The 10,703-nt window shown below is 59.8% G+C and overlaps 1 protein-coding gene across 2 annotated transcripts; it reads right to left on the bottom strand.

The window, feature by feature from the left end:
- Positions 1-2,608: 2,608 nt before the first annotated feature.
- Positions 2,609-8,831, bottom strand: Bsg (basigin (Ok blood group)). Of its 2 annotated transcripts, XM_004999221.4 has the most exons (8): positions 8,628-8,799; positions 4,873-5,220; positions 4,156-4,312; positions 3,901-3,983; positions 3,656-3,792; positions 3,306-3,582; positions 3,164-3,185; positions 2,609-3,077 (listed from the first exon to the last, which is right to left on the bottom strand). In XM_004999221.4, exons 1-8 carry the CDS (start codon positions 8,692-8,694, stop codon positions 3,014-3,016), a joined length of 1,155 nt encoding a protein of 384 aa, XP_004999278.1. In that variant the 5' UTR covers positions 8,695-8,799; the 3' UTR covers positions 2,609-3,013. The 2 variants fall into 2 exon arrangements, with proteins under 2 accessions (XP_004999278.1, XP_004999279.1); XM_004999222.4 differs by lacking the exon at positions 4,873-5,220 and having other exon boundaries at positions 8,628-8,831.
- Between the last annotated feature and the right edge of the window lie 1,872 nt (positions 8,832-10,703).

The following is a 10,703-nucleotide window of genomic DNA, read 5'->3' as shown; positions in this document are numbered from 1 at the left end:
ATCTATCTACCTATCTATCTATTTGAGACAGGGTCTCACTCTGCAGTTCAGGCTGGCCCTGAACATGCAGAAATAAATCCTTCTGCCTCAACCTCCCAAGTATGCACAGCAATAGGGGTGAGCCACTAAGGCCCAGTTTATCCATTTATTTGAAGGGTTCTCAGTAAGCCCCTGACCCAAGGGCCAGAGATTCAGAATGGGGCTGGGAGGGCTGGGGATTTAGCTCAGTGGCATAAGTACCTGTCTTGCAAGCAGGCAGTCGTGAATTCAATCCCTGGTACTGATAAAAAGGAAAAAGACAAAAAAAAAAAAAAAAAAAAAAAAGAATGGGGCTGGGGTCAGGCAGAGGAGACTAATAATAAATACAGTGAATGTCACATTTCGTAAATCACTCTGTCTGCTGGGAGCTGGGAAGTGCCCTGTAGAAACTCCTGGCAGGTGGCAGGGTTGTGGCAGGCCCAAGGTCCAGGGCTGTGCAAAGACCCTGAGGCTCCATCATTAACAGCTTCCTCAAGCTCTGGGGCCCAGGGGTGGGGGGACTCGGGACTGGAATCTTCAAGTGCTGACTCCATGGCCGTGGGAGAGCTCAGCATCTGGGGCAACTCCGGCCGTGGTGTGCCCCATCCCAGGTCTTGGGATCGCAGGACTGATGCCCCAGGATACGGGGGAGGGAAAACTGATACAGTGCAGCTCGCTCATCTCTGAGCCTCACACACGCATGGTCACCCGCGTAGGCCACTGCCTGCGTGGCAGGTGACAGCGGCTGCTGGCGTGTCCCCCCAACCTGCACAGTGGGGGTTGGTAGGCTCTGCCAGGACCCAGCTGGGTGGGCAAGGCCGCAATTGCCTGGGGACCCCTGCCTGTGTCCCTGTGGCCATGGGAGCCCCTCAACTCCTTAGTGGGGCCTCGGTAGGTCACTCACACACACTCCCACCCTAGGAGGGGAAGGACAGGGTGGGGGCCGAAGCGGAAGCCAGGAGCCAGCTGCCAGGCCATGTGTCGAAGCCATGAATGGACCCTTGTTCCCTGGGAAGCGTCCCTAGCCTGCTTGCACCCACAGGGCACTGGGACTCCTGAACCCCAAGGTTTCCACAGCCCTCTGACGGCCCTCAAACATCACTGGGTCCTGGAGACCACCTCATCTGAGGAAACTGAGGCAGAGCTCAGCCGGAGGGCTGCGCGCTGCAGGTGCTCACTGCACAGTGTACGGATGCTGGGTGCTGGGGGGCGCGCCAAGCAAGGGGGGGTGCTGTGCTCATTGTGTTGTGCCCCTGTGCCAAGGGCTAGGGAGTCCCCTTGCGCCATCAGAATGGGCGATCTGGCCCCCCCCAAGGCTCCCTACTCAGGTGTTCCTGCACTTTCGGGGTCAGGGTGGCTGGGATGACTCCAGGCAGGAGGGGGGGTTCCCCAGTCTGCCCCACACCCGTAATGATGCAAAAGTCACTGAGATGCTGACGTGTGTGATGCCCTCTAGGCCACAGGCAGGTGGGTGGGGCACGGTGTGTTCAGCTGCAGAGCACAAGGGACAGGCGGGTGTGGCCCCAGCCCCGGGCCAGGCCTCGTGGAGCCACAGCTTTGCAAACTCCGGGCGTGCACAGCGCCCTCTAGCAGCGCTCTCGGGTAGCACAAGGCCCCGCCGGGCTGTTTCAGGGGAGACCGGGCGGTGGCCTAGGCCAGGTGTGGCTTCTTCAGAGTAAAAATGCCGCATTTTCCCACTCACTGAAAAATTCAAACTTCTGGCCCGCACGGGGAGGAACACACCCATAACTCCAGTCCCCAGAGGCTGGGACAGAAGGGTCACAAGTTTAAACTCAACTGTGGAAACTCAGCAAGACCAATGTCTTGAGGCCAGATGTCCTGACCCTCAGCTATGATCTCAGTGCCTGGGAGGCTGAGGCAGGAAGACTGCTGTGAGGTTGAGGTCAGTTTGCTGTGCACAGCTCAGAAACCCAGGAAGGGCTCTGGGTGTAGCTCAGTGCCGAGGCCCTGGGTTGATCCCAGTATTGGGGGACAGTGTGGAATTCCTATGTGACCCTTTCTTCCTGAACTGTTAGCTGGGTAAGTGGTACCCAGGGCTCCCCCTCCTAGTCCCCACAACGCACCAAGACCCTGTGCTGGGACAGCTGGAGGTCAGCACTGTCCACTGTCTAGGATGGAACCCTGTCTGAGCCTTCTGAGGCCCAGGGCTGTCCAGTCCCCAGGCCCTGGCTCCACAGTGACCTCCAACTCTGGGACCCGTTCTAGGCCCAGAGCGGGGTGGGGTAGGGGTGGGCAAGGTGCCTCTTGGGCCCAGGGCTCCCCACGCCCCCCGGACACTGGGCTCTGGTTCCCAGGCCCAGTGCTTTCCTTTTGAGGGACCTGAAAGGCAACTGTCACCCAGCCAGATCCAGCCGGACCCTGCAACACAGCTGGGCCTCTGCCCGCTCCTCCCAGACCCAGGTCCCTGGACCCCATGGACAGCAGGGGAGCCCAGTCTGATCAAAGCAGGCTGAGGCGAGCCCCGAGAACATCTGACCTGGCTCTGATGGTGCCAGGCCTGTCCAGCCCGCTCCCTCCCTGGTAACCGGAGCCAGCCCGCTGCAGACACAGCCCAGGGTGGACAGCACGCTGGGGGGACTGTTTTTATTATGAGGGGAGAGGGAGGTGTCCCTCCATTCCAGGAACGGCAGGCAGCTCTGGGGTCCAACACCCTGGACCCCAGACATCAGTAGGCGGTTGGGGCCCTCTCAGTGGGCCTGTGGCCCCCAGGAGAGAACAGGGAACACACTGGGGAGGGGACAGGCTGGCTTCCGATAGGCAGGTGGCTCATCCAGGGCCCTGGGGCCATGCCGACTCCCAGGCACTCGTGTGGGCTTCAAAAGGGGGAAAACAAGAGCTAAGGACAGGATTCTACATGTAGAAAACCCTAGTTTTAGTGCAGACTAAAAAACCAGACCCGGACATCTACAGTGCTCTGAGGCCGCTGCGTAGGTCCTCCCAGGGCATGGGGCCAGGCCCCCGGGCGGTGGCGCTGTCAGGTTGCATTCCTCTGGCGCACATTCTTGTCTTTGTCGTTCACAAGGGGTGTGCTGCCCTTCCTGCAGGCACAGGTCGGGTGTCAGCACTGGCATGACCACAGGGCCCAGACCCAGGCCCCTCCCATCCCCACCAGGCCCAGACTTACAGAGGTGCGGATCCCGCGTCGTCTGCAGTGGGGGGAAGAGAGGAGGAATCAGCCGTGCAGGGGAGCCCCCCAGCATACCCTCTGCCGCCTGGGGTGCGGCCCACCCCGGCCACCCTCACCGCACCAGCCCCCCGCCCCTCACCGTCTAGGGGCTCATCCGGCTTCCGCCGCTTCTCATAGATGAAGATGATGGTGACCAGCACCAGCACCTCGGCCACGATACCCAGGAAGGGCCAGAGTGCAGCCAGGTGGCTGCGCACGCGCAGGGTGATGGTGGCATGGCCGGTGCCCTCCGTGTTGGTGCCGTTGCAGGCATAGGTACCAGGGTCCGAGGCCATGTCCAGGTCCTGGATGCGAAGCTGTGTCTGGGTCTCCGAGGAGCTCACGAAGAACTTGTTGTTGGAGCCGTTGGTGATGACCTGCCAGGGACCTGGTCATCAGCAGGGAGTGGGGGGCTGTCCCCTGTCCCCTGGTGTGTCCCTGCCGTCTCACCTGGACCTCGGAGTCCACCACCTTATACCAGACCCAGGTGTCGATGGGGGGGTGGGAGTCAGACTTGCAGACCAGAGTCACCGTCTCCTTCTCGCTGGCGTGCTCCGACTTCTTGACAGCCTTGACCACGGGGGGGCCTGGGGACAGAGTGAGAGGACCTCACATCCCACACAATTCCTGCCCCAACATGAGGAGGGGCTTGGTTCCCTGCTCACCCCCACCTGGGCCCTGGCCACAGCACTCACCGCTCACCAGGAGCTCGGCCTCACCCAGCGTGGAGGGCAGGAAGACGCAAGAGTATCTGCCTGTGCCGTTGGCTCTGTCCACCCTGCAATGGGGTGGGGCTGTGAGCCCAGAAGCCCCGGGTGTGGGGCGCACAGGGCCCATATCTCTGCATGCAGTGGCGGCAGCTGGAGGGGCCCTGTCCTGGAGAGCCGGCCCCTCCTCCTGCTCCTCTTGGATGGGATGGCCGACCCCCGCCCCCCCTGCTGCCCACTCACTGGTACTCGGTGCGCAGGTCAGGCAGCTGGTCCTCCTTCAGCACCTTGCCCTCCCTTAGCCACTGGTGCCCCGTAACAGCGACATCACTGTGGTTCAGGACGCAGGCCATGTGCACCCGCGAGCCCACGCTGTCCATGGTGGTCACCACAGTGCCCGCTAGGAATCCCGACATGAAGAGATCAGCACAGGGGGACCAAGGACACCTCAGCTGCAGACACTCAGGTCTGAAGTGGGGCAGAGGCCTCTCCCTGAGGATGCTGGGGATGCCCAAAACCCTCTGTGGGCAGAGGCCCGGCCTGTGGGTGGGCCCAAGGCCTTTCCAGGAGAGCCGGGTGGAGCAGGCCTGGTGCTCAGCTGCCCACACCCTTGGGCGCCCAGGCCTGGATGTGTGCGCTGGAGGCCACAGAAACCTAGGAGGCCCAGGAGCAGCTCTGACCCTGAGACTCCTGCCCCACTGGACACATGCAGGATAGACGGGTCAGCAACATGGACGCAGGGGTGGACAGACGGAGCACGACATGTGGACGGATGTGCTTAGGGGGAGGTGGGGCCTGGCTCCCAGCCAGGCTGTGCTCCTGCCTGGGGCGCTGACTCCTCCTCGGGGTGGTCCGCTGGGCTGGACAAGAGGCTGGGCCTTGACATCTGGGTTCTACCAAGCAGGAGCCAGGGCTGGGCAGCATGAGAGGGAAACTGAGGCAGGTGACCTGGCCACTCACGTTCGAGGACCACCACGCTCGCCTGGGCATGGATCCATCTGACCCTGGGCGCCCGGGTCAGGTGGTTACGGTCGGGGTCGTTGCTGGCACGGCACTCGTAGGTGCCCGCGTCCTCGGCACGGAGCCCCTCGATGGACATGGCGCTGGCTGCGTGCTGGCCGTAGGTGGCGTGGATGTGGACACGGTCCTGCCGGGCGCCGTCCCAGAGCTGGGAGCTGGGGTCGCCAGGCTGGTTCCCTTCAAACCACCACTGGATCTCGGGCACAGGGATGCCAACCGCCTCACAGTGCAGCTGGATTCTGCCCCCCGCCCGCCCCTCCTGTGACAGGGGGGCAGTGAGGAAGCCAGCTATGGGAGAGGGTGGGGTGGTCATGCCCGGACAAGGCCTGGGGCAATTCCAGGAGACAGGTGACTGCCAAGCACAGGCCAGCCAAGGAGGGGTGGGGTCCCCACCTAGGACCTCCTCAGTCCTCGCTGGTGACATGGACGGTGGACAATGCCGAGGGTCCAGCCCGTCAGGCCCTCCCTGTTCCCCATCCCGGCTGGGAGCCCAGTGCCAGCCTGCACATGAACTGTGACTCATACCCAAGCCCTTCCCTGGCTGATGGTCTCTCTGTTCCCCGAGGCCAGGCTGGGAGAGCGGCAGGGCAAACCTCTACCTCCAGAGAGGCAGGAGATCTCCAGCCCCCGCTGGCTCCATCTCAGCTAGAGACACAGACACAGACACACAGACACACACTCACTCACACAGCCCCGCGTGCACACAGCCTAGGGCCCGATGCCCGACTACCTGAGCGGCCCACGGCACCCAGGACGGGGCCAGGACAGGGCCAGGACACCTGGCAGCCACTTAGGTGCTGCCTTTTGACAAGGGATTGCCTGGGGCCTGCATTTCCTGGGAGTGGCCTCACTGACTGCACTAGGTGACCGCAGCTTGAGGGGAGCAGTGCGTCAGGGCAGGCAGTTTGGGTCACTTCATGGGGCACCTTCGCAGGTCCTATTCTAGCTGCTCCCCGCTCCAAGTAGCCTCAGACACAGCTGCAGGCCTTCCACCAGGTGCTGCCTGCCGGGTGGCACTGGCATTTCACTGCGCTGTCAGCAAAGCTACCCGGAGGAGCTCCAGGACCAGGGGAGCGGCTGAGCCATGGCCACCTTGAAGAAGTCCAGACTGTGCCCTGGCCACATGATCACAGCCCACACCCTCCAAAAGTCACCTTCATCTAAAAACAGCCCTCCTCCTGACCACTCAGGGCACTGGGCCAGCTGGCTTCGGGGTCACAAGCCTGCAGGGCCTGTGCAGGCCGGGAGACGCCTTCCTGAGGGTGCGGCCTGGGCCTCCCCCCGCCCCCCCCAGAAGTAAGAAGGCCTTCTGGGACACCAGCCAAGTGCAGCCACCCTCCCACCCAGGCGCAGCCCATACCTTGATCTCATCTGAGCCCCTGAGCTAAGTGGGGAGCCTACCCTGAGCAAAGCGGTGCCCTCATCCTGGGTTACCGACTTGGGGGACCCTGCCCTGGCAGAATCCTCTGGGGGACTCCAGGACAAGTGGCCTGGAGGGAAAGGGATAGATCACTCTTTGCCCAGAGGGCCTGGGGCACTTTGGGGCCTGGGTGAAGCCCAGGTTCCAAGCCCAGTACCCAGCATGTGCATGTGTGTGCGCGCACACACACTTGTATGAATACAAGCAACCAGACCCTCGGGTAGTTGACTTTCTCCAAGAGTAGGCCCTAAAGTGACAAGAGGCATAAATACCCCAGATCAACTGGGCCTCTCAGCCACACGGACTTTGCTGGGGTAGGGCAGGTTGCAATTCCTCTGCCCTCAGTAACCCAGAGCAACCTGGGGCTGCCAGCGCCCTCCCCATTGGGAAGCAGCACATTAGCTTCCACATTGGCCTTGCTCGGGGCTCCTAGATGTGATCCCAGAAACTGCCGCCTGCTAGATCCAGGGCCTTTTGGGGAACAGCTTGATAGGGCCACCTGCATTTCCAGGGCTGGGAAAAGTAGAAGTGGGTCAGAATGGCACTCTTCCAGGGCCTGCTGACCATGCTTCAGTCCGGCCATGGGGTAACCCCCAGCAGAGCCTTAGACCCTCTGCCCTTTGTCCCCTGGGTCACTATAAATTTTTAACCCAGAACCCAAAGTGATTTTTGATAAAGGAACTGAAATTCCCCACCAAGCACAACAGTACGATCTAGGGAACCCCCACCGTGGCCCTGTGTGACTTAGGGAACCCCCACCACGGCCCTGTGTGACCTTGAACACCCCACTCCCCTTTAGGCCTCAGTTTCCTCATCTGTAAAGGAAGCAGGTGGCCACAAAGCTATCTCATACCTTTTCCTCTTAACAGACAAAATCAGAGGGCCCCTGGCAGGTGGGCTGGGGAGCCCCTGAGGCTGTGTGCAGAACAAAGCTCACCCAGAAGGAGTTAAATCCCACCGAGAATGATAATCCCCCAGGCCAGCTTCTGAACACAATAGCCATTGTCCAGAGGACAGAGCCTGGGGCTAGGGGCAGTCACATGGGGGACAAGCCTGTCCCTCACCTGGCACTGCCTAGGTCTTCCTCAAGTCCTTCCCAGGCCCTGCAGGTTCCAGCTGTGGGTGCCAGGCTGAGCAGGCCCAAGACCAGCCCAATGCCTGGCTCCAACCCAAGAGTCCTGTAAGCCCCGTGGCTTGGGCCTCCCTTCTCCTGGCCAGTGGCGCCAGAGACTGGATCATTAATGCCCCCAACACCTTCACGCAGGGGTCAGGCCAGGCCTTTGATCAGGGACCTCCCTTCCCCAGCTCAAAGAAAATCAAGATCAACCTCCCAGCTGGGTGAGGAGATGCATTCCTGTAATCCCATCACTTCGAGGCTGAGGCAGGAGGATCCCTGCGAGTTTGAGACCAGCCTGGGCTACAAAGTGAGCTCAAGGCCAGCCTGGATTACACAGTGAGACCCTGTCTCAAAAAGACAGAAACAATTTCTACTTTCTACTGTGTATGAAAAAAAAAAAAAGGAACAAAAAACAAACCTCTCATACACCCACACATACTGGCAGAAACATCTAGGGATGTCTGGGGACAGCCTTGCTGGGACTCCCTCCAACCTGTGCACACCACCCCCAAGCACTGCCACCCCAGGACCTCCCCAGGGTGTCTCCCTCCGGGTGCAGCCAAGACTGGGAGTTTCGCACCCTGATTGCTCTCGAGTGGGAACCCCAAGGCCATGACTCGGCATCACCCCGCCTCGCTTCCCTTCGCAGACCCCCGGGGCCGCTGGCGCCCCTCTGCCTGCAGGCTCAGCTTGGGATTCACCAAACCGCAGGACGTTCCGGTACTGGTGACTCCTTGGGGTAAACTTCCACCCTCACCCTTCCCCGCTCCGGCCGATGGGGTGAGGACCCAGACCGCTGCCCAGTCCACTCCTGTGGCCTCAGGGCGCCATCATCTCCAGAGACACCGTGGACCCTCTGGGTGTTACGGTTCTCTCGGTTCCCGCAGGGTGTTCTCCCACCCAGTCTGCCAGGGTGGGGACCCTCGCAGCGCCGAAGCTCCACACCCCGACCCTCCAGGATCTCCAAGCCTCAGAGACGTCGTCCCCAGGCACCCTCGCGCCCCCACAGCGGCCACGATTGCCCTCCTGGAGGGGCCTCGCCCACCCCGGGACTCCTCTTGCACTTCCGTCACCGCCCGCATCACCCCCCCGCCACCCCCGCCTGACTTCTCCTAGACCGACCAGCCCCGGGCCCCGCGACCTCGGCCCGCTCCTTACCGGCCGCAGAGGTGGCCTGGGCGTCCAGCAGCACGAGGCCCAGCGCCAACAGCAGCGAGGCCGCCATACCGCCCGTCCGTCTCCGCGTTAGTCACCGCGCCCGTCGCTGCGGCGCTATAAGAAGGGCGAGCGGCGGCGGGGCGCGCGCACGCAGGTAGCTACGCGGGGCCGCACGCTCGGGTTGCGCGGAAGCCACGCCCTGCGCACGCGCACAGGAGCACGTGCGCTCAGGCCGGCCAGGCAGGCTGGAGCTACGGAAGCCGAGTGGGCAGCCGCCGCTGAACGTGACTCCTGGCCCCGCCTCTGGCCTGGAGTGGGGCTCGGGGTTGCTAGGAAACGAGGGTGGAGCCAGCGGAGGTGGGGTGGACCCAGGACAGATACTTCTGTCGTTATTTCTAAATTAAGCTATGAACTGGAGGCTTGAAAGTGGTGAAAACTGTGTGTTTTTGAACACGAAATTCAAATAAAGGTTCGGTAAATAATTTTTAAAGTTACATTTTATTTAATATTTTTTAGAGGGAAAATCCCGGCAGTGTGGAGGCTGAGGCAGGAGGATTGCTGTTGAGTTCCCTGATGATGTAGTGAGTTCAAGGCCAGCCTGGACTACATACTGAGATTTTGTCTCAAAAAAAAAAAAGAAAAAAATGCCCAGAGAGAGATTTTTTCCTCCTAAAACAGAAATACGTGGGTAGCCCTTAAATTTGGATATAAGATGAAAAACAAAGATATTTGTAGTGTAAGCGTCCTGTACAATATTTGGACATGATTTCACTTTGTTTTTTGGTACCAGGGATCAAACTCAGATCCTTGCACTTACCAGGCAGGCATTTATGTTGTGAGCTATATCCCTGGCCTTTTTTTTGTGTATGTGTGGACATAGTTATACAAAGAAAATATTTGCTATTTATCTGAAATTAAAATTTAACTGGTCAGTGGTTTTGTATTTTGTTTGGCAGCCAGACCTCAAGGCTTCTGTGTCACAAGACAGAGGTTTGAGAGAGACCACAGGTGAGCAGTCTGTTGCCTGGGGCCACAAAACTGACCCCCAAAAGCACAAGCAATGAAAGAAAAAATGGACTTCAGCAATATCAGAAATTTTTGGTCCTGGGGCTTGAACTCAGGGCTCCAGACCTATGACCTTTAAAACTTTTGTCCTGTGAGAACATCAGGAAAGTGAAAGACCATCTGTGGAGTCGGAGGAGGGGTGGAAAGATTTACAAATCCTGCATCTGATAAAAGACAGGCATGTATAAAGAACATAGCTGAGCGGTACACATATTTATAATCCTGGCATTCAGGAGGCTGAGGCAGGCGGATCACCCTGAGCTGGAGGCCAGCCTGGGCCATAGAGAGAGAGTGCCTGTCTCAGAAGATGAAAAACAACAAAACAAACCCTATCCCAAGGGCCTTTCAGATTACACTGGGGGCTGGAAGCTAAGCTACGTGCAGGACTGCAGGACAAGGGGCACCAGGGGGAGCCTGCTGGGGAGGCCAGCTGGCATCCAAGTGCTTTCAAGGTCACAAACAAAGTCCTGCTGAGCCGAATTCCTTCCCCCTGCCCATCCCTTCCCGGCCAAGCCCCGGCCTCTGGGAAGCTGTGGTGTTGCCAGGAGGTCTCAGCTTTGGTTTATGAGTGCAGCCGGGCCCCTTCGGAGACCCACATTTCTGTCCCCTTGGCTGAAGTCCCTCCTTGAGCCCCATGTGGTGTGTGTGGATTGGGGGTGGAAGGGGAGCTCCTCCACATCCCATGTGGCTTGGTTCTGGTCCACTGTGTTCTAGGACCTAGTACGGTCTGGTTTAGGAAATAAAAATACGGCCTGCCTGTCGTCCCACAATTTGGGAGGCTGAGGCAGGAGGATTGTAAGTTTGAGTTCAACCGAGTCAATTTAGCAAGCCCCAGGAAGTACCCAAGCAATGCAGGGTCGCTGCCTGATACAGATTGTGACAACATGGATATTGGGGCTTGGGAGAGGCAGGGGATCCCCCAGCTGGAGAGAGATGGTGGGTATGAAAGTGGTACCCACAAATACAGGGCCCCCAGAGCCTGGCATGTGGCTGTATCTGGAAAACAGGGTC

Source organism: Cavia porcellus, unplaced genomic scaffold (assembly GCF_034190915.1).
Source record: "Cavia porcellus strain 051 isolate PalLab524CR breed Dunkin Hartley unplaced genomic scaffold, mCavPor4.1 scaffold_17, whole genome shotgun sequence".
Lineage (NCBI taxonomy): Eukaryota > Metazoa > Chordata > Mammalia > Rodentia > Caviidae > Cavia > Cavia porcellus.
Note: the sequence above shows the minus strand (reverse complement) of the source record. Positions and strands in the feature narration are given on the sequence as shown.

Excerpts from the sequence above, each read along its gene's own strand:
- Bsg (XM_004999221.4), bottom strand. The coding sequence starts at position 8,694 with ATGGCGGCCTCGCTGCTGTTGGCGCTGGGCCTCGTGCTGCTGGACGCC. Across the intron at positions 4,313-4,872 it reads GAGCGTGGTGGTCCTCGAAC|CGGGCACTGTGGTGACCACC; the intron begins GTGAGTGGCCAG and ends CGGGATTCCTAG. Across the intron at positions 3,984-4,155 it reads GACCTGCGCACCGAGTACCA|GGTGGACAGAGCCAACGGCA; the intron begins GTGAGTGGGCAG and ends ACCCCATTGCAG.